Raw genomic sequence first — 21482 nt, 5'->3', positions numbered from 1 at the left:
TGATGCAAAGTCCGGCGCAGGACTGTACCTTTTCATCACGTGAGGTGCTTTGATTTAATTATGTAGATGCCATGTGACAAAAATATGCAAACTTACATGAATCTGATAAACAACAGCTACCCAACTGTATAAAATACTATAAAAATGTAAAATGTACAAACTCAGATAAAGCATGGACTATAGGCATCAGTTGATACAGTCGTTACAATTTTTATACAATTTAATAATTGAAATAGACAAAGAAAAAAACAAATATTATATATTCAAAATTATAGAGATATTGTTGCTAGGCTGCATTTTAATTGAGTGAATGGAAGTCTGCTTACAAACAAGATTAATGTAATGCTCTGATTCAGCCTAAGGAAGTAATAGTTTATGGCTTTATGTGTTGCTGCCAAGTTGCACACCTTGATTGTAATTGATTGTGCTCTAATCCTATTTGCTCACAGTCTCTAAATGCGAGTATAAAAGATAAACCCATCCAGCAAAAACACATTAAAAAAAAACTTTGCCAAATGTCTCAACAACCTGAAGGTTTGATTGAAAGTGAAAGATAAGAAGTCAGCATTTCAGCTGAGAAAAGGTCTAAAACGATGGCCCTTTATATCAACATTTGTTAGAAAAGTGAATGGTGAAAACAGTTATTTTCAGGACCTTGCGAGGAAAATGCCAAGCGTACTCAAGAGGGAAGAGGGGACCATTACAAAATTATTGTATATGTACTACTAACACAACATGAATCATATAAAAGAAGGTACAAAAAGAATCAGCCAGTTTAAACTGGCAGTTATCTACAAACAGGCTTTCAGTTCTCTGAACCACATCTTCACCGCATGTCAAGTTTAGTGGTTAGGCCATAATGTTAACGAGGAGCACCCACTAAGTACACTCACGCTCACACAGTGAAAAGCAATGCCGTTCTTGATTAATGATGACAAAAACATAATTACATAAAACAAATAAAATGTGAACAAATAAATGTTATGGTGGACATTTGATTGGATGGACAAATGATTCCTCAGACTGGGCAAGGTTCACCTCCAGGTGGACAACTCCAACCAGACATGGATATTCCCCTCATGAGCATAAGACTGAAATGTTTCAGAGAGCTTATAATAAAAAAAAAAAATGTCCTGGTAATTTTTTTTTTTTTTTTTTTAATACAGTAGTTCACTGACTTTTCCATAAACGGTAAAATGGAAAATTACAACCTATCAAGCATTTGCTCAAAAATTCGTCATCTTTGTTGTAAACTGTATTTTTTGCACAACAACACTGGTACACTGATACATTTCATTTAACAATATGCAGAACACCTTTAAGCTACCTTGCAGTTGTGGTTTCTTGATCTTGATGCCATGATGTTGTGTTTGAAGAAATTCTTGGTCAACACAGTCTTTATAGAATAACATAAGATTTATTATAAAAAGACAATGTCAAAATACAGATGCTCGAGACATCTGGGTGAGAAGGAAGGCCAATGATCTTCTGCACACTGAACAAAGAAACTTTAACATCTGGTACTCATGTTGTCACACCTAGACTGGTTTCTACCAGTTTTTGGAGGGGCTCAGAGACCACTAGTTTTACAACTTTCCATATTTGGTAAAGATAAACAATGAAGATGAGCTCCCAAACTGAGAGGCCCCTTGCTGGAATTTTCCTACACCTTTAGGAGACAACATACATGCAGTTTCACATAGGCATTTTAGACACTACACAGTTGTTTCACCACAGCCAAACACTTGAAGTTGTAGTTTGTATCCACGTCTGTCTACATGACTGCATGATACAGTATCCACATGTAGTGAGCTATGGCCAAAAACTCTCCCTTGACCACTAAATTCCATTCGCCTCATCAATGAGTCAAAATGAACATTTGTCCTAGATTAACACTGTAGAGTCTTTACCTCATAATATAAAGTGCCTTGAGACAGGATTTGTTGACTGTTAACTGGTGCTGTATGAATGAAACTGAATAAATATAAGGTGTTCCTTATATTTGGGTTTATTACAACAGGACAGATGGATGACCACAGCCCTCTCGGCACAAGGCTGACAGGATGTTCTCCCGTATAATAAACAAAAACAATACACAGAATAAAACATAATAAAAAATAAAAATATAATAGATTAAGATTTAGATAGATAGAGTTATACCACTTCACTGACAGGTAATCAAAATTCCAGATGCAGAAAAAACATAAGTTTCTAGATTCAAGAAATGTTTGCTATCAGAGTATTATGTCTTTTTATTACATCTGTATTATGTCCAGTATTATGTCGGTAAACCAAGGCTCTGACACCAAAGAACACTTTGTGCATATCTGACACATCAGCAGCATCTGACAGAGCAGCATTTAAGATGCTGGGATGTGACAAACCTGCACATAAAAGAGCATTTGCTGGATTTTTTTTTTTTTTTAGCTCTTGCTTTTCAAAGGCAGTGAGGAGCAAACAATGTGTAAAGTGTTTGTTCTGATGAAGACTTTTTAAATTTTAAACAGCAGCTAAATGAATAAGTACCTCTGTCCATGCTTGGGTTTTTTTTTTCATTAATTTTTTGTTCATTTTCTATAAAAATCCACAGCAGTGACAACACTTAAAGTCTGTGGGTTAAAATCACACTTGGTGCACACCTTTTTCTCTGCAGTGCTCAAGATGCTTTCAGCTGTTTAACCTTTGGAAGGGAAGAAAAGTCTGATATATTTTATGTGGATTAACTGTTAGCGAACATCCTCTGAAAACGAGGTCATGGTCACTTCCTGTGCAAAAACCTGTTGCCTTCAGTGTGCATGTTCAGTCCATCAAGTTCCATAGGGAAAGATTAAGCTAATTTTCTGAAAACTAGCTTAACTATTCCTTGAATTTTCAGTTGTTCAGTTCACACAGGAACTTGCAAGAAACTGAGGAACTGAGTCTGTACAGGATTTCTTCAGTGTAAAAAAAGGGGGAAAAGAAAATAATTATTTTTTGATTGTCGTGTTTTCTTTAAAGCTGCAAATGAAAAGAAAAAAGGCTTAAAAAAGAGATAAAATCTAGGTAATACGTTTCACTTAGAAAAATATTAGGAAATAAAAAAATGTAAATTTTTTTTCAATTAAAGTTTTTTTTTTTAAGTAGGACAAAGTGTTTTTAATCAAAAATACAAAAAAAAATACTGTCTTCAAATACTTTATTTTCTTTGAGAAAACTGTACTGAATTTATCTACCTCAGAAGTGCCTTTTCATAAATGCTCGGTCACACCAAAATAATTGCTGGATTCTGTTATAATTTTGAAATGTGTATTGTAATGTTAATTTGATACTGAATTAAATTAATGATAACAACACAAACAACATAAATTCTCCAGAACCCCAGAGGGCGAGGCAAGTGGCGGGGATAATAAAAAAAAGAAAAACAAATCTTTTTTTTTTACGCTTTTATTTTGATACTTAACCGGATGTTATTGTTGACGTCATTGTGCGCCTATGTCCATATCCTTGGTGTCCACGTGAAGCCTTAGAAGAGCGAGGCTAGAGTTAAGTTATGTCCAAAGCTAGTACGTATTTATTATGTGTGCTCCATGTTTTGAGTCGCTGAATAAGTTAATTAACATTTAAACGTCTTCGTTTCGTATTTTGTTGCATTTGACAGAACAGAAACGAGCCAAACGACTCGGCTTTGCTGGGAAGTTTAAGGTGAGTGCTACGCGGCTAATGTTACCTGTGGTTAACTTTTAGTGCTGGGGCTGAGCCAGCAGATTAAGAAAAATACTTATAACTTTCATAAAAGTAGACAGAGCTTGTATAAAATGTAATTTTGAAGGAAGACTATTCGATGCCTGAATATCAGTGTAAAGGAAACGAGATATACCATAAGACTTTACCATGGGTATCTGCAAGGAATGGTGCTCCAAATCTTGTACTGATTAAATTACGTTTATTTCTAAAATTTAAGCCATGGCCCCAAAAGTTTGGTGCAATACCATTTAAAAATTTAAATACAAGATTGAGCTTCAGCTGCCTAAATTCCTCAGCACCAATATGACTTCTGACATGATTTGCTTGTCAATAGATAAACTTTTTTAAAACTATTTCGTCCACAATGCTTTCTCTATTCAGATATTGATCTAAAATTAAGCCCAAGTACTTGACATGAGCTGCATGCAAGTTTTCCACCGATACATTACACCTTAGTGGAATTTATTTGTTTGTGTCATTCTGTGTCACTGTTTATGTCTCTGTAAACAACCCAGTAAAATGAATGTTTTGCTTTCAAATTCCATGGTGATGAGCTAAAATACATTACATCTTACTGTCTGTATATCCTGCAGACTAAAGATGGACAAAAGGGGGATGCTTCAGGGCGGACAAGGAATACACAACAGTCCACTGCTCAAAATGTCAAGGACAGCAGAAAGCCAGAAGAAATCAGGAAACAAAGGGTATGCCCTTTGAAAGTCTTGGCTGTACTAGATTTGATGGCACAGTGCTGATTGAAGTGAATCTGTCTCTCGTGTCTCTTTATTAGCTTCAGGACCTCCAGGAGAAACAGAAATTGTCTAGAGAACGAGAGCTTATGAAGAGGAGAAATTTGCAAACCTTCCAGAATGACATCCTTCAGCGACAAAGAGAGTTTGAGCAGAGGGTAAACATGAGACCGTTTAGGATTCTAGCTACAGCAGCAAACTGTCTGCAGTTTGCTGCTGTAGACATTATTATTTTTCTCCTTCATCCCCACAGGAGACGGAGATGCAGAGTTTGGAGAAGCATGTCAACTTTGAAAATGAGAATTCAAGAAAGGCATATTACAGAGAATTTAAAAAGGTATTTAGTTGCACTGCACCACACACCAGCCTTTATATATAACAAAAGAAGAGTTATTTGTCTTATTTTAACTGAAAGGAAATTTTGACAGACATCCTGTATCTTAGAAACACAGTGAATGAGAGAAGAGTTGACTTACATGTGATCTGACTTGTTTTTTTAAGGTTGTGGAGGCTTCTGATGTAATTCTGGAGGTGCTGGATGCGCGTGACCCTCTGGGCTGCAGATGTCCTCAGGTGGAGCAGGCAGTCATTCAGAGTGGTACAAACAAGAAGATAGTTTTAGTCCTCAATAAAATTGGTAAGAAAACTACTAACAAAGTACACATCTTATTTGTTTGGTTAAATATTAAATTGTTTTGCTTTGATTACAGATTTGGTGTCAAAAGAAATAGTGGAAAAGTGGATAAAGTATCTTAGAAATGAGTTTCCCACTGTGGCTTTCAAAGCATCTACTCAACAGCAGACTAAGAACCTGGTAAGTAGTGAAGCAGTTATACTCAAAATATCGAGAATTAAAGATTAAATCGAGGATATTTTCTCTAGTTGATGTTTAAACATGACTTTTGCATGAACTCTGCCCATTATGTTTCCTGCAATGGGTAGAAACGCAGTAATGTTCCAGTGACACAAGCCACCACAGAGCTTCTCAGTACCAGTGCTTGTGTTGGAGCAGATTGCTTGATGAAGCTACTGGGCAACTATTGCCGCAACCTGGATATAAAGACAGCCATCACTGTAGGTGTTGTAGGTAAGCACCGAATCCAACAAAACCTAGAGTACCAGTAAGTCTGACAGAGGAGCAGCTGCTGTGCAATCACTGTACAATCTTTATAGTTGATGTATAACTTTTTTTTTTTGAAGAAGAAGAAGAAGAAATGTGGATTAAATAGGATTTTTTTTGTTGCACTGATGGTTTGCAGGTTTTCCTAATGTGGGAAAGAGTAGTTTGATCAACAGTTTGAAACGGGCACGGGCATGTAATGTTGGAGCCACTCCTGGTGTCACCAAGTAAGTGCACATGAACATGTTCATCCTGTACTCCTACGCTTGAACTAGCCTAACAGTTAAGCAAAGCAGGCAGCTGCCCGCAAGCCTGGAAAACTTCAATAAATGTCCTGTTATTCCATCACAGGACAGCTGCACCATTATGATGAGCATATTAATGCTGCCGTGGTCTTGCTGATTGGTTTTCTGGATTTCAGGTGTCTTCAAGAGGTACATTTGGACAAACACATTAAGCTTCTGGATTGTCCCGGCATTGTCATGGCCACATCAACGACAGATGCAGGAGTGATTCTTCGCAACTGTGTTAAAATCGAACAGCTTGTTGATCCCCTTCCACCTGTGGAAGCCATCCTCAGACGGTGTAACAAGGCACAAGTGGGTCATGCTACCTCTTAAGCCATTTTTACTGAATGATAAAGTAGCTCAAACAATGACTGGACATTTGTTCTTTTGGAAATCCAGATCATGGAACACTATGGTGTCCCAGACTTTCATACTGCTCTGGAGTTCTTGGCATTGCTCGCCCGACGGCAGGGCAAATTGAGGAAGGGAGGGCTGCCAGACACTGACAAAGCAGCCAAAAGTGTACTAATGGACTGGACCGGGTTGGTAAAATTAGTTTAAAGCTTTAGAATTCAGTGAACCAATGTCACAGTATAAATGCTCTGTTAATTTTACCATGTTGTGTTATTTAGGGGAAGGATTAGCTACTTTACACACCCTCCAGAGACACACACTCTTCCTACACATGTCAGTGCTGAGATTGTTACAGAAATGGGTAAAGCCTTTGACTGGGATGAGCTGGAAAAAGGAAATCAGGAGGTTCTTGCAGGTAAACAAGTTATGCTTAATAGTAGCACAGTCAGGCAAATAAAAAAAATTATTTTATAATATAATAAAACCATATGCTTTGATCATGTAAACTTGGATTACCTTAAGACTAAATGGTTTGAAACACTTCAGGGTGGCAGAAGTTGATCTGCTTTTCACTGTGTTCAGAGTCATCTTGCCCTGATGGTCAAATGGGATTCTGTATGGAAACCACTGGGATGACACAAGGAGGCCAGGGTGAGCCACACTGTGAGCTGGACATGGAAGGAGGGTCAGTGGAAGCATCGTCCTCTAAAGAGGAAATTGAATCTATGGAGGATGATCAGGATCCAGAGGTGAGAAACCGCAGTAGCCTTAGGTGGTAACTAAATTACAGTGGGGGGAATATTAGTTGATCCCCTGCTGAACTGGTAAATATGCTCACTTTCAAAGAAATGAACAGTTTTTATGTTAGTTCCCTTTTAATGGAGAGTCAGAATGTCAACCAAAAAATTCAGAAACAACAGATTACATAAAGTTTATAAATTGACTTGCATGTCATTGAGTGAAATAAGTAGGGCGGGGCGATACATCGTGTTTAAAAATTTCAATATATTTTCATACGTGATATAAGATGAGACAATATTGTTTATATCGATATAGTCTGTCGTGTTACAATCATACTTGTACATCCACCAGTTTACCTTTCTCTTCTCCCAATTTGTCTCTGCACAACTTCACACTTCCCCACCTCTCTCCCTCACCGCTTCACCTGTAAATCACGCAGGAAGTGACAGCATGGCAGTGTTGCCAACTTAGCGACTTTGTCGCTAGATTTAGCCACTTTTCAGACCCCGCTGGTGACTTTTGTTCCCCAAAAAGCGACTGGCAGCAAATTTAGCAACTTTTTTCTGTTAGCTTACCTGTCAGAAACAAGCTCTCATGGGTGATGTTTGCTAAGTGGCACCATTTCAGTTATGTTAGCTAACGAGTGAAGTACAATAGGAGCAGCTATGTGGTCTCCTATTTTTTTCTCGCATTAATATTAGCATTCATTCTGAATAGTAAACCTCTTCATGAACTGAATCATCTGTAAACTTCTCAGTTGTTTTGCACAGAAAATTTTTGGTTTAATTTGAAGCCTTATTTGAACTTATGGACAGAGGCCGTTTTTTTTATTTTTTTTATTTGCACATTATATTTTCATTTAAAAATAAAACTTGCAGGGGCACCCAGGTGGCTCAGTGGTAGAGCAGGTGACCACATGCATATGCCATCCTGCATAAAAAATGCCATAAAAAATAAGAAACTTAATTTCTTTGGAATGAGCAAACTTATGAATTCATCAGAGGATAAAATAATTATTTTCTCCCCTGTAATACTCCTCAGTACTGTTACTCAACTCACTCTATTCTGTCCTGCTCAAAACAGTTTGGACCAATGACGGTGGAAATAAAAGCACAGAAAAAGACAGACTTCCCTGCTAAGGATGCTGTATCCAAGGCTCCAAATTTGAAGGATATCTTGCACGTAGACCCTCTACTGCAGGGTCATGCGCTCCTGGCTGCTGGCAAGAAGAGGAAGAAGCTACAGAAAAGAGCTGGTTTGTACAATTATTGGTCTCAGTGTAATACTGATACTCAGTCTATGATAACCAATTCATTGCACCCTATCATAAAAAAAGTCAAACAAAAAACACTAAAAACGTCTAACTGCATGATAGATCAGATCCAAACTAAATCCTATTCTATGCCCTGACTTGGCGATGTACTTCGTGTCAATGCACGGGCACATTCACAGCACGGCTGTGAATTAATCATTTTTGTTTTTCCAGCTGTTATGAAGACTCAAAAGCAAGTGGCACACTGGTGTGATGGTTGGGACTGTAACTTCACAGCAAAACTGCCTTAGTGTCAAAGTACAGTTCAGGGCTGGCACGAGACCACTTTTTTATGTCCGATACCAATATTTTACACTTGGATATCTGCCGATACAAAGCCGATCTATCACGTGAAACCTGTTGCTCCTATGTGAGAAGGTGATGCATTGGCTTATGGCATGTTGCAAATTTCATTAGGGCTGTAACTATCAATTATTTTAGTAATTGACTATTTTATTAATTATTCCATCGATTACTCAAGTAATCGGATAAGAAATACTTTTTTCTTATCAACAGTTCATCTGCATATTTTAACTTCCGGACTGCAGTTTTTTCCTGTGTGAAACAAACGGTGGATGGAGCAGCTACAAAGTTCTCTTTTCTTCACTTACCGATGAGGTGGTTGATGAAGGACCTCCAGCTGTTTCCCAGTAAATGTTTAATGGTGATTACAGGGGAAAAAAAGCTTTGTTTGGATGCTAGAAAAACGTTTCCAGTGAGCTCCATCTGAGCTCACTGTCTCTATAATGGCTCCGCCTCTTTGCGCTTGTGCAGACAGACTGCATGTAAAACAACTGACTGCTGCTATTGCGTCATCAGTGTTTATGTTGAAAAACTGGTGTGAGCGTAATCCTGTAATGATTTTTATATATATATATATATATATATATATATATATATATATATATATATATATATATATATATATATATATATATATATATATATATATATATATATATAAAGGGAACACTCGTAACACATTTGAATGAATGAAATATTCTCATTGAATACTTTGTACAGAACAAAGTTGAATGTGCTGACAACAACACACAAAAATCATCAATGGAAATGAAATTGGAGTCACAAAATTAAAGTGGAAAAACACACTACAGGCTGATCCAACTTTGATGTAATGTCCTTAAAACAAGTCAAAATGAGGCTCAGTATTGTGTGTGGCTCCACGTGCCTGTATAACCTCCCTACAACGCCTGGGCATGCTCCTGATGAGGTGGTGGATGGTCTCCTGAGGGATCTCCTCCCAGACCTGGACTAAAGCATCCGCCAACTCCTGGACAGTCTGTGGTGCAACGTGACGTTGGTGGATGGCGCGAGACATGATGTCCTAGATGTGCTGAATCGGATTCAGGTCTGGAGAACGGCCGGGCCAGTCCATAGCTTCAATACCTTCATCTTGCAGGAACTGCTGACACACTCCAGCCACATGAGGTCTTGCATTGTCCTGCATTAGGAGGAACCCAGGGCCAACCGCACCAGCATATGGTCTCACAAGGGGTCTGAGGATCTCATCTCGGTACCTAATGGCAGTCATGCTACCTCTGGCGAGCACATGGAGGGCTGTGCGGCCCTCTAAAGAAATGCTACCCCACACCAATACTGACCTACTGCCAAACCGGTCATGCTGAAGGATGTTGCAGGCAGCGGATCGCTCTCCACGGCGTCTCCAGACTCTGTCACATGTGCTCAGTGTGAACCTGCTTTTATCTGTGAAGAGCACAGGGCGCCAGTGGCGAATTTGCCAATCCTGGTGTTCTCTGGCACATGCCAAGCATCCTGCATGCTGTTGGGCTGTGAGCACAACCCCCATCTGTTGACGTTGGGTCCTCATATCAGCCTCATGGAGTCGGTTTCTAACCGTTTGTGCAGACACATGCACATTTGTGACCTGCTGGAGGTCATTTTGCAGGGCTCTGGCAGTGCTCCTTCTGTTGCTCCTTGCACAAAGGCGGAGGTAGCGGTCCTGCTGCTGGGTTGTTGCCCTCCAAGGCCTCCTCCACGTCTCCTGGTGTACTGGCCTGTCTCCTGGTAGCGCCTCCAGCCTCTGGACACTACGCTGACAGACACAGCAAACCTTGCTACAGCTTGCATTGATGTGCCATCCTGGATGAGCTGCACTTACGTGAGCCACTTGTGTGGGTTGTAGACTCCAGCTTATGCTACCACGAGTGTGAAAGCCCCACCAACATTCAAAAGTGACCAAAACATCAGCCAGAAAGCATAGGTACTGAGAAGTGGTCTGTGGTCCCCACCTGCAGAACCACTCCTTTATTGAGTGTGTCTTGCTAATTGCCAAAAAATGTGAAATTGATTGTCAATCAGTGTTGCCTCCTAAGTGGACAGTTTGATTTCACAGAAGTTTGATTTACTTGGAGTTATATTGTGTTGTTTAAGTGTTCCCTTTATTTTTTTGAGCAGTGTATATATATGTGTGTCTATGGGTATAGCGATCCATTCTGGGAGCTGAAGTAGAGAAAAAAATAACAGCTGAAATTCTCAGCACGGCAAGCACAACACACAAACACGGTAGAGAATGGTGGAGGCGTGGAAAAACATGTCACTGATGATCCATGATGTTAAAGGGAACTTTTTAGAATATGAGGAGTTTTTTTTCTAACTCCTGATCCCCCACTCCATTCCAGTAGGTGGCGGTAATGCAGCTCTAAGCTGGTTTGGTCAACCGCAAACCCACAAGAAGAAGACGACGATGACTGAGTACTGTAATGCAGCTAATGCGGGTTGGATCAGAACGCATTGCATGTTTTATTCCTTCCCGATATCCAATCCAGTAATTTAGGTCAGGATCGGACCGATACTGAATATTGGATCGGCACATCCTTAGTAAAGATAATTCCCTAAACAGTGTTCAGCCATTGGAAGAGTACTCTCAAAGAGCCGGGCATATCATTATTCAAGTGTATTAAGAACAGGGATTCACCACAAGGGACAAAGTACAAGAATAAAACAACCAAATTAGACTTCAAGAAAAATCTAAAAAAGTTGAAGTATAGATCATGACATCCTTTTTATGATTCACGGTTGTGTGTTTGCTGTAGCACTGTCAGCATTGTTCATTGATTTTAAAAGATAAGTCATCAAGTGTATGGTTATATACAGTGTTCAGATTCAGGTAAGTGCAGTAATATTGATTGGCCCGTGCTTTACAGTACAGCTGAACAGTAATCCAAAACAAGTCGAGGGATTTTGTAGGGTTATAAAATAAAGAACTTCTGCATTGGTAGGTCAGTCATATGATTACACTAGTTTAATTAATGAAACTTGTGTCTTTGTTCTGACTCTGGTAGCCTTCTTTCAAAGACCATTGTAAGTTTAAAAAAAAAAAAAAGAAAGAAAGCAAAGAAAAGTGGAAAGATGCTTTGCAAGGCGAAACAAAATATCAACCTAAGGGTGTCTTTTCACAATAATGTCAGCATACAGAAAGATAATTATAGGATTTGTCTGCTGCTGCTAGTTTGGTCAGCACAGAAAGCCTTAGTCTCAACTAGTTCCTGGGTTGTCATCCAAAAGTTTGCTCATATATGATGTGGGACATTGCTTTTAATGGTACAAGTATAGAAATGACCTAGATTTTGCCCTAACGCCTTCTGCCTTTTCTTTCCTCTGCAGACAAACTTGCCACCAAACTCTCCGACACACTGACATCTGCAATGGACTTCTCATTTTCAGATGACTAAGTAAAATATGACAAAAATAAAAGTTTCATGAATACATTTTTGTTGTTTGTCTTTTATTTTGGGCATATGTATTATTCTTGTTGGTTTAAACAAGTGTCACAGTCAGCTTTATTTATTTAAAATAATGCTGTCTCTCCTGGTATATATTCCTATTTATTATCATCACTGCGATTTCCATTCATGATGTAATTGTTACACATTATTGTTCGTAGTATTGGTATAATAATTATACTAATAATTATTTCTTTACTTTTGAATTAGTTTAGCACTACGGGATCATTGACAGATTAAAATGGACTAAAATGGTAAATGAACTAGTTCTTATATAGCGCTTTTCTACTCAGTCAGAGCACTCAAAGCGCTTATGGAAATATGTGTGAAAGTGGTATAGCAGAATCTCAATCCGTGTGTGCTTAATCAGCTTTGTTTAAAAAAAAAAATCTCAGCCTGTTTTCAGATGTGCAAGGAAGGTGTATTGACACGTAAATCTGTACACACAGTGGTATGTTGCAAGTGCCAACCTAGTCTAATACAAGTAAGCTGAAACTGATTTTAACTTCTTTAACCTCACAAAAATGTGAATTTCAGCATTACTTTATTGTTTTTGTTTTTTAATGTATGAATGCTAAATTTTTGGCATGCTATATTCATGCGGCCGTTTTGAAAATACAGCAACTTTAAAGTCAACAGGTTCCGGGTAAGTTGCGTAAGATGACGTAAGCCCGTCGGTCTGAGGTAAACAACGATAGAGGCTAGTGACTGTCAGTGTTGTTTTCAAGGCTCTGAAGAAATGGCAAAGAAAACAAGGGATTCCGTAGATGTGTGGCTGTGACTCCTTTAAACTCACCAGTTTTCATGGTACGTGTCTTCATTCCAAATTAAGTCGTGTCGCTGTCTGGCATTAGCTTGTGGCAAGTAATTGGTGCTAGCTAGCTAAGTTTCAACTTCCTATTTTAACTTAGCCGTAGCGGGGTCGTACGGTACTGTCTTTAACTCAAATAGCAACCTTCTAACAAGTGGACAATTATTGTATTGCTAGACCACCGTAAAGAGGGCACTATGTAAATTATAGTTTTTATTGCGTATGCACACATTACGTTGATCTGGGCCCGTTAGCAGTACTGAGCTGTCAAACACACGCCGCCAGTTCCTGACGCTGGATCCGAGCTAGCCAAAAATAGAGATTACGAAAACTGCTAAAAGGAAGCCCCCGACTTGCCTGTCCAAATGGTCCTTAAGATAATCCAGCTAACTTGTGGTTTTGAAAATAAAATGGGCTTTTGATGGTGTTTCGTCAGCATAGGTTTCTGTTGAGAAGACGACCACTTCTTAGCGGACATTTCAATGGAGTTTTATTTAATCGAAACAAAAAGTATCACTAAAAGTCTGACATGATCTTTACCGACATGTACAGACCCTCTAGCAACGTGTCTTTAAACTATGAGACAGGATTTGTCGTGGAAACCTCGTTAGAGGACGCAGCTCATATGGCCATTCGTCAAAACTTAGTGCTGGGACCACGGCGTCTGCACACAGCTTACTTGGACCAAATTGTCCATCCAAACTCTACAAGCGACAGTGCAATCTTAAACTAATCACTAAGGTCACAGAAAACAGGCTAAAGGCGGTTGCAGGTATGTTTTTTTTTTTCTCTGTGGCGTCGGTATCTCGTCAATAAGTAATGACTCAAAGGCTCGATCGATGTGACAGATCCATGCCTTTAAAGTGATACTTCCTCCCGCCTGCCGATGGTTCCCTTTCCCGAGAGATCACTTCTCTCCTATGGGACTATTAAAGTTTTCAAATAGTCTGCAAATGTGTGTGAAAGTGGTATAGCAGAATCTCAATCCGTGTGTGCTTAATCAGCTTTGTTTAAAAAAAAAAAAAAAAATCTCAGCCTGTTTTCAGATGTGCAAGGAAGGTGTATTGACACATGTAAATCTGTACACACAGTGGTATGTTGCAAGTGCCAACCTAGTCTAATACAAGTAAGCTGAAACTGATTTTAACTTCTTTCCAACTCTTGGGGCAAACGGACTTTTCAGCCATTAATGTCTATGTAATGTATATGTATGTTTGTGTGCACATTTATACTTGGAAATCTAATTATGCTCACGCAGATTTTAAATGCACATTAGCAGATTCCTGCACACTTTTACAAATATCACCGTGTGTTTGGAGAGTCCTTTACAAATTTACAAATCTATTGGTGCACAAATTGTTACAGAACACTTTTCACATTTGCATATAATTATTTTACAATAGAAGTCTAGGTACTCGTGAGCATGGTAGCAGATAGATATAGAAATGAAAAAAGACCTATGTGAGTCCTCTGTATCTCTGAGTAAAACTATATAAAACGATATAAAACTATAGCAGACATAACAGAATGTTATAAAAAGTGTATGGCACAGTTCACAGCTTCCTGAAAGTAAAAATAAGGAATTGAAAATGAAAATAAAAAAGATGAGGCTTGAATCAGCTTTGAGGGCAAAAGATCAGAGAAAATAGATTTGAAAAATTTACTATTGTAATCAGAAATCAGAAATACTTTGATCCCAGAGTGAAATTTCAGATGTTACTGCTGCAACTGTTTATCATGTAGGAAGAATAAACACTTTAATAATTTAAATAAATTAAAACCAAAAAGATAAATTTGAAGTATATACATGGAAGTTCTTATGAGTATAATTAAGGCAGTGGCTATGGTAATAACTAAGTAACATTCCCAGTACTATTTTAAGATCACAAAACATTTTAAATTAACTTTTTACTACAAAATTGGCACTTCCATTACAGCCATATAACTAGTATTATCACAAGAATAATCTCATTTTCAAAGAGGGCTGGATGGTTTAATGTGTGACAGTATCAGTAAAATCGTATTGCAAGACCATCTGAAAGCATTTCATCAAAGTTCTAGCAGTTCAACAGAGGTACACTGTGAAAGTGGGTGGATTAATGCTGGATTTGATGTGATTAGGTGGTGAGGGTGTTGCAAGCTGATTGATGGTGTTGAGCACCTTTATGGTGCACAAGATGATGTTGATTTGTTTAGCATTTTGAAGTAAAAAAAATGAATTAGGATGGTTGTGATAGGTTGTATAATTGTGTGTTATATTGTACAGGTCATATCAAACTTTCGATGGCTTTTTAACTTCATTACACAAATTATTACAAACCAAATTAAGCATTCCCATTGAAAATCTATTTTAGATGCACAGTAACATCTGGATGATGACGATCTCCATCATCAGAATATTATAGTGGATGATTCTGATTTGTGGATTGAGTTGTGTAATAACTACATAAAAACATTATATACTGTGTTTGTCATACAGCTCCATCACTAGGTCCGTGGATCCATCTCAGCCATGTCGTCACGTGTGTTGCTGCGGCAGCAGCTGATGCGAGAACAAGCCCAGGAGCAGGAGAGACGTGAGGCTCTTGCTCAGCAGCAACAGGCCGCTGCTGCTCAGCTTCGGGCATCTGACTCAACTCCAGCTATCTCTGTCACTCTGCCACCTAATGCCGCCCGTCCCCCACCGGCACAGGTGCCTGTGGAAGTGCTGAAAGTAAGGGCGGCCAGTTTGCATTATTTATTTAGTGCCGTCAGTGTGTGTCAGACTACAGTCCCCTAACAGCTATTTAAATCATCAGGTGCAGACCCACTTGGAGAATCCCACCAAGTACCACATCCAGCAGGCACAGAGGCAGCAGGTGAAGCAGTACCTCTCCACCACGCTGGGAAACAGGGCGGTTCCTCAGATTGTGTCTGTGTCCCCTGTCCCCCAGTCCAGTTCAGCCCCTGAAGTGGCCCCCACTGCCAGCAGCGCCCCTAATAGTCCTATGGCGCTGCTTAACATCGGATCCAACAAGGAAGAAGTAAGGGGAATTCCGACATTGATACCAGTGGTTACATTTCCTGTGTGTGAGTTTCATTTGATGATTCAGCAGATTACACAACCTTTTCAATAGTTGCCTTTCTGCAACTTTCCAGTCCAATTTCCATTTTTAGGGAAGTGAAAAATCTGTTGCTCTCTTTTTGTTTAATTACCTTGAGTTTGTAGTGATGTGCCCAAAGGTCCCACTGTGATGATGCATACCTTTTGCTGTCATGCTCCTGTTGGCCTGTTGTCACAATAAGATGTTAAATACTGCACTTACAGAATAACCGTGCCGGCACTTCTCATGCGTGTATCACTCCCTTCCAGATTAGGGCTCCTTAAAGCTCTTTCATTGAGCTTAGATATTTAGTGTTGCCACCCAGACTGTTTTTATACAGTTTACATATTTGTTACTGTCACACTGCTTACTTTTCATCACTTTTTTTCATTGTCTTTTTTTAAGATTGACGATGTGATTGACGACATCATCAGCCTTGAATCGAGTTTTAATGACGACATCATTACGTTGATTGACTCAGGTCTTCAGCTGCCTAGCACGGTATGAAAAACTGTATTCATTGTACCGTCCTGTACTTCCTTTTTTAAAAGGTTCCGCTGGAGTTTAGAGGTTCTTCTTCAATAGTACGGTAACAGAATAATGCAGAACGCTCTGTGTGAGTACTTTCTGTGAATGGGCGGTCTCTTTCATGTGTGGAATTCTGAACAAATATACACTTCTGGCACTCAGTTACTATTTGTCACCAAAGTGTTTCATGGGCGGGGTGAAGCTGTCAGTGGCTACAAGACAAAGAGAAGTGAAACAAAGTCATAAAAAGTACACGGCGAGGTTAAGAAGTAATCTGTATGGGAGATACATTTTGCCAAAAGTTTGCTGCAAAACAAAAAAATGAGGATTATGGTGATGATTTTGGAGGGCGAGAAAAAGAAGCACATTGAGGTAAATATTTCTGATTTTTGAAGTGGTACTAGGGATTCTTCATAGCTGATATGTAATTGAATATAAATGGTTGGGTTTTTTTTTTGTTTTTGTTTTTTTTGCTTTGCTTGTATAGCATCCATTTACTTCTGTAATGCAAAAGCACATTACTTTTGCAACTTGTATCATCTGTCTGATCTACAAAAACCTGCTTTGACTCTATTTTGAACTCAAGGAACTGATTGCTCTAAATTAAAGAAGCAGCATTTGCTTCTAAAGAAGTCAGGGACTATTTAAGGCATATATTGCAACATGTTGTTTGTTGTGCAGCTCCCAGGAAACCTCTTGGATGTCTACCATAGCCCGGGAATGGCAGCACCTACTCTTACTGTCAGCAACTCCTGCCCTGCTGATCTTCCAAAAATTAAAAGGGAAATTACTGGTATAATAACTTCCTTTTTAAAAAAAAAAAAAAATTAATAAACAGAACAGCTTAGTTTAGCTTTTCATAACATGAACACTGACATTTTGTCTTTCAGATGCAGATGCCAAAGCATTAATGAAAGAGAGGCAGAAGAAAGACAACCATAACCTCAGTAAGTTAATCTTTGTTTGAGATCATTTTTGGTGTTTTATTGCTTGTTCATATCTGAACAAAAAGCAGATTCCAAATCACAGTCCTATCTACCTTTTCGTGCACTTCTGCTTAATACCAGCTGATTGTTCGAGGTAAACACATGTGCCTTTGCTTCCTCTCTGCCTCGCCTTTGTTGCTTACAGTTGAGAGGAGGCGACGGTTCAACATCAATGACCGCATAAAGGAGTTGGGCACTCTGATACCCAAGTCATCAGACCCGTAAGTATTATTGGTGCTTTTTAGATCTCTATTTTCTTCTGCTCATTTAGAGTTACAGTGTTCTGCATCTGGTTTATAAATGCGATCTTGTCTTCTTTCCTGCCTTTACTGATATCACAATGACGACAGAGAGACGCGCTGGAATAAAGGCACCATTCTCAAGGCTTCTGTAGACTACATAAGGAAACTGCAGAAGGAGCAGCAGAGAGCCAAGGATATTGAGATGAGACAGAAAAAGCTGGAGCAAGCAAACCACTCTTTAATGTTACGCATCCAGGTGAGTTCAGTTTTACTTATACAGCACCGTGTCACAGCAGTAGTCATCTTAAAGTGCTTTTTATCGTAAGGTAAGGATCCTGACCCCGACAATCAAAGGATCCTGTATGAGCAAGCACTTGGTGGCAGTGGGAAGGAAGAACTCCATTTTAACAGGAAATCTAACAGAAGCAGACTCAGCAAATGTTACTGACACGCAATAGTGCGTATTCACCTCTCATTGCATCAGATTTTGAGCCTGATCTTAAAAGTGCAGAGGGTGTCTGTTTCCTGAACCCAAACTGGGAGTTGATTCCACAGGACAGGGACCCGAGATGCTCCCTTTCTATTTTTGCAAATGGTATGAGCAACAAGTAAGGCCTGCACTCTGAGAGTGAAGGCTTTGTTGGGTTGATATGGTACTATGAGATTTTTAAGACATGATATGGCTTTTCTATTGTGGATTTTACATCCATTTTTTTAATCTATTACCAGCAAAAAATAAATATTCTCTCTCTTTTTTCCATCGTTTTGCATCAGTTGAAGGCTTTCCATGGAGCTTTTAGAACCTCCTGATAATAAGGAATTACAGTCGTCCAGCTTGAGCCGGTGTTTCAGCATTTTTGGGGGAAGTATTTAAGCAGAGACAGGATGTTTCTAATTTAGACAATATTTAGTAAGTGAGAGAAGGCAGTCCTAGAGATTGTCCAGCACCACGAACTGCTGGATAGTCTGACCCTGAGGAACAAATCCATCCACGGTGCATAATTCCTGTCTGAGACCGCCCCACACATGCTGTTTCTAAGGAGACAGAAAAGTAACCAGGGCATGTGTATCATGAGTGCCACGCCTTTGGCCCTGCTCTGTTGTCTTTTCTCACTCTCATTTTTTTTTAAACTAAAGAGCTTTTTCTTTCCTAAGGAAGTGTCTGGGTACCTGTGCTCACTGCTGTAGTGCGTATAGTAAGGCTGTGAAGTGTCTGCACTCGACCCGCTGGTTTACTGAGGCATAAAGTTTGCAAAAAATAGGTCCACAAAATTTGGTGTTTGCTTTATTGAGCTCTGGACTTCTTCAGATATTCTTTGTCCAGCTTTATTCCATCTTATTTAGATGACAGTGTTAAACTCAATTTTTGGGGGGTTGTGTTTAATGTATGGAAATAATTTTTGCATGCAGCAACATAAACCTAGGTATATAACATAGGTATCCAATATAATGTGCAATAATGACATCAGTGATTTCCGGACGTCTGGGCGCTCACAGACATGCTGTTCTTATTTTCAGGAACTGGAAATGCAGGCACGGCTTCACGGCCTCTCAAGCTCCAGCGGCATCTCTGCTCTGACCTCCGATCCCTCACTGCTCCAGCAGCGGTCCACAGTTCCACAGAGCAGCCAGTCTCTGCCTCCCAACGCAGGAGTAGCCTCCACCCAGAGCCTCCTCGGTCCAGCAGCCATTGGGCAGCCTCTGCCAGCCTCCTTCCTGTCCCCACCCTCCTCAGACTCTCCCGCTGGACTCACTATAAGCAGCCCGCTGGACCTGGGCAGCCTGAGCTTTGCAGAGCTAGACGACGCCCCGGCCTCAGCCCTCTACTCTGACGTGGGTTTGGGAGACATCCTCATGGATGACGGGTGCGCGCTGTCTCCAGAGAGGATGGGCGAGCCGCTGTTTTCTCCTTTGTCACCAGGTGCCTCTAAAACCAGCAGTCGCAGGAGCAGCCTCGAGATGGACGAGGACTTCTGATGACTTGTGTGTGGTCAGAGACTCTCTGTAGGGACGAGAATGCCGGGAAGTCCAGTTTATCTTTAAGTAACTATAGCCTATTTATAGAACTGCATAGTTGAATTTAAAAAGTCAAATTAGCTGTAATTATGAACAAAACTAACACCAGAAGACAGCAAGTTATTTTTTTTTCCTATAGAAATTATTATTGTTCCTGTTTGGAGCCAGTCAGATGATTGTCTGGGTTTATAAATGCAATCTTATTAAAATGCAATATTGTATAATAGGGGCATGGACCTAGCATTAAGAAATAATACATTCTTAAATAATTGTTAAGATTTATTCAGAGATTTAAGAGGGATATAAGGTTTGCTTGAATTTATTATATGCATATATTATGTGTAGGGAAGAAAGCTGTGAGGTTTCTTTTTCATGACATTTTTCAGCACAGCAGACCTGTCAAGAAATGCCAATAATATAGTGTATATTTTGTGTGTGTGTGTGTGTGTGTGTGTTTTATTTTGTTTTGGTTTTTTTCTTCAAACCGACTGGAATCAGGGTTTGTCAGTAGCAGTTGCATGCTCATCCGTGTTGGGTTGGATCACCAGCAGCTACAGAAGGGATTTTCCGTATTGGCACATTGTGAAATATTTACAGCACATTGTAAATAAGAGTCTTTTATTTTGAGCAAGTTCTTTGCACCTTATTTTATGGCAGTCTATGCATTTTATGAAAGCTTGTGTCTGTTTTTATTACTACTACATACAGTGGACAGCTGATGCCCAGGACGCATGTATTTGTAATAAACCTTAAAGGCGGTGGGGAAAAAAAAAAAATCACTTGCTGCTGCAGCTAGTTAGCCAAAGCAGGATTTCTTCCAGAGTAGCTACAAATTACAAATCAGCGTTATATATATTTTTTTTAATATGTTCACTCAGTCAATGGAAATGCAGAACAATTTTCTCCTTTTACAAGAGTACTGTAGTTCATTACATTTTTATACCTGATAGTTTGGTAAGTAGTTTCTGCTGACTAATATCTGTGTTAGTTTGTCTCCATTAATCTTGGTGATCACTGAGTGATTGTTTTTGGGTTTGTTTTTTTGTTTTTTGTTTTTTTTTTCCCAGTTTGCATGTTCTACTAAAATTGTTGTTTTTTTTTTCTTCTTTCTTTTGGATGATGAAAGTGATATAATCTAATTATAGGTTATTGCTCAGAGGGCTCGGACCTCTGTTTTTTTTTTTTGTTTGTTTGTTTTTTGGAACCAACCACTAGTCTCACCTCTGTTATAATAATGTATGATGCTCATTGAATAGAAACCTCAATGCATTTATTATTCCATTAAATAGTTAAAAATGTTAGGATTTTTTTCATCACGTGCTTAACAAACTTTCTGTACAGTTAATGAATGTGTGTGGAAGTACGTACCTGCAAATGTCAAGGCTTTTTTTTTTTCTAACACTGATGTACTGTTTTTGTTTTGTTTTTTTTTTAGTTAAAACAGCCAAACGCATACTTAGATCGTAGCTTTGATTGGCATCGATTGGCGGTTACAGTGATTTTTAAGGCACCTCGGGGTACCTTTGAGCTTAAAGCCGCTCCACTCCATCACTCAGTGTTGCTCGTTCTGTTCCCGTAAATCGAAGAGGAGAACTTAATGTACGGTCAGCTTTTACTGCTCTCCGCAATATTAACCCAGTCTCACTCTGGTATATATTTGACTGCTAACACTGACTGTTAACCATAAACAAACATGTCTTGTCCTTGCAAATTTGGCTTTTGGAAGATTTTAACAAATAAATTATTCTCATTGGGTTCGTGTGTGG

General features: G+C 39.2%; 2 protein-coding genes across 3 annotated transcripts; both read left to right on the top strand.

Moving 5' to 3' along the window:
* The first annotated feature begins 3468 nt into the window (after positions 1-3468).
* Positions 3469-12035, top strand: LOC115780102 (guanine nucleotide-binding protein-like 3-like protein). Its single transcript, XM_030729090.1, has 15 exons — positions 3469-3542; positions 3638-3681; positions 4317-4427; positions 4514-4630; positions 4726-4809; positions 4974-5109; positions 5183-5286; positions 5415-5559; positions 5732-5819; positions 6014-6191; positions 6279-6421; positions 6512-6648; positions 6816-6982; positions 8058-8229; positions 11932-12035. Exons 1-15 carry the CDS (start codon positions 3530-3532, stop codon positions 11997-11999), a joined length of 1707 nt encoding a protein of 568 aa, XP_030584950.1. The 5' UTR covers positions 3469-3529; the 3' UTR covers positions 12000-12035.
* Positions 12036-12721: 686 nt separating this feature from the next.
* LOC115780103 (transcription factor E3-like) lies at positions 12722-21470 on the top strand. 2 transcript variants are annotated; one of them, XM_030729092.1, is made up of 9 exons: positions 12722-12857; positions 15341-15574; positions 15660-15884; positions 16350-16445; positions 17154-17265; positions 17363-17419; positions 17604-17679; positions 17809-17956; positions 19219-21470. In XM_030729092.1, the coding sequence occupies exons 2-9, from the start codon at positions 15374-15376 to the stop codon at positions 19675-19677; spliced, it is 1374 nt and encodes a 457-aa protein (XP_030584952.1). In that variant the 5' UTR covers positions 12722-12857; positions 15341-15373; the 3' UTR covers positions 19678-21470. The 2 variants fall into 2 exon arrangements, with proteins under 2 accessions (XP_030584952.1, XP_030584951.1); XM_030729091.1 differs by having other exon boundaries at positions 17791-17956.
* The last annotated feature ends 12 nt before the right edge of the window (positions 21471-21482 follow it).

Source organism: Archocentrus centrarchus, chromosome 5, assembly GCF_007364275.1.
Source record: "Archocentrus centrarchus isolate MPI-CPG fArcCen1 chromosome 5, fArcCen1, whole genome shotgun sequence".
NCBI lineage: Eukaryota > Metazoa > Chordata > Actinopteri > Cichliformes > Cichlidae > Archocentrus > Archocentrus centrarchus.
Note: the sequence above shows the minus strand (reverse complement) of the source record. Positions and strands in the feature narration are given on the sequence as shown.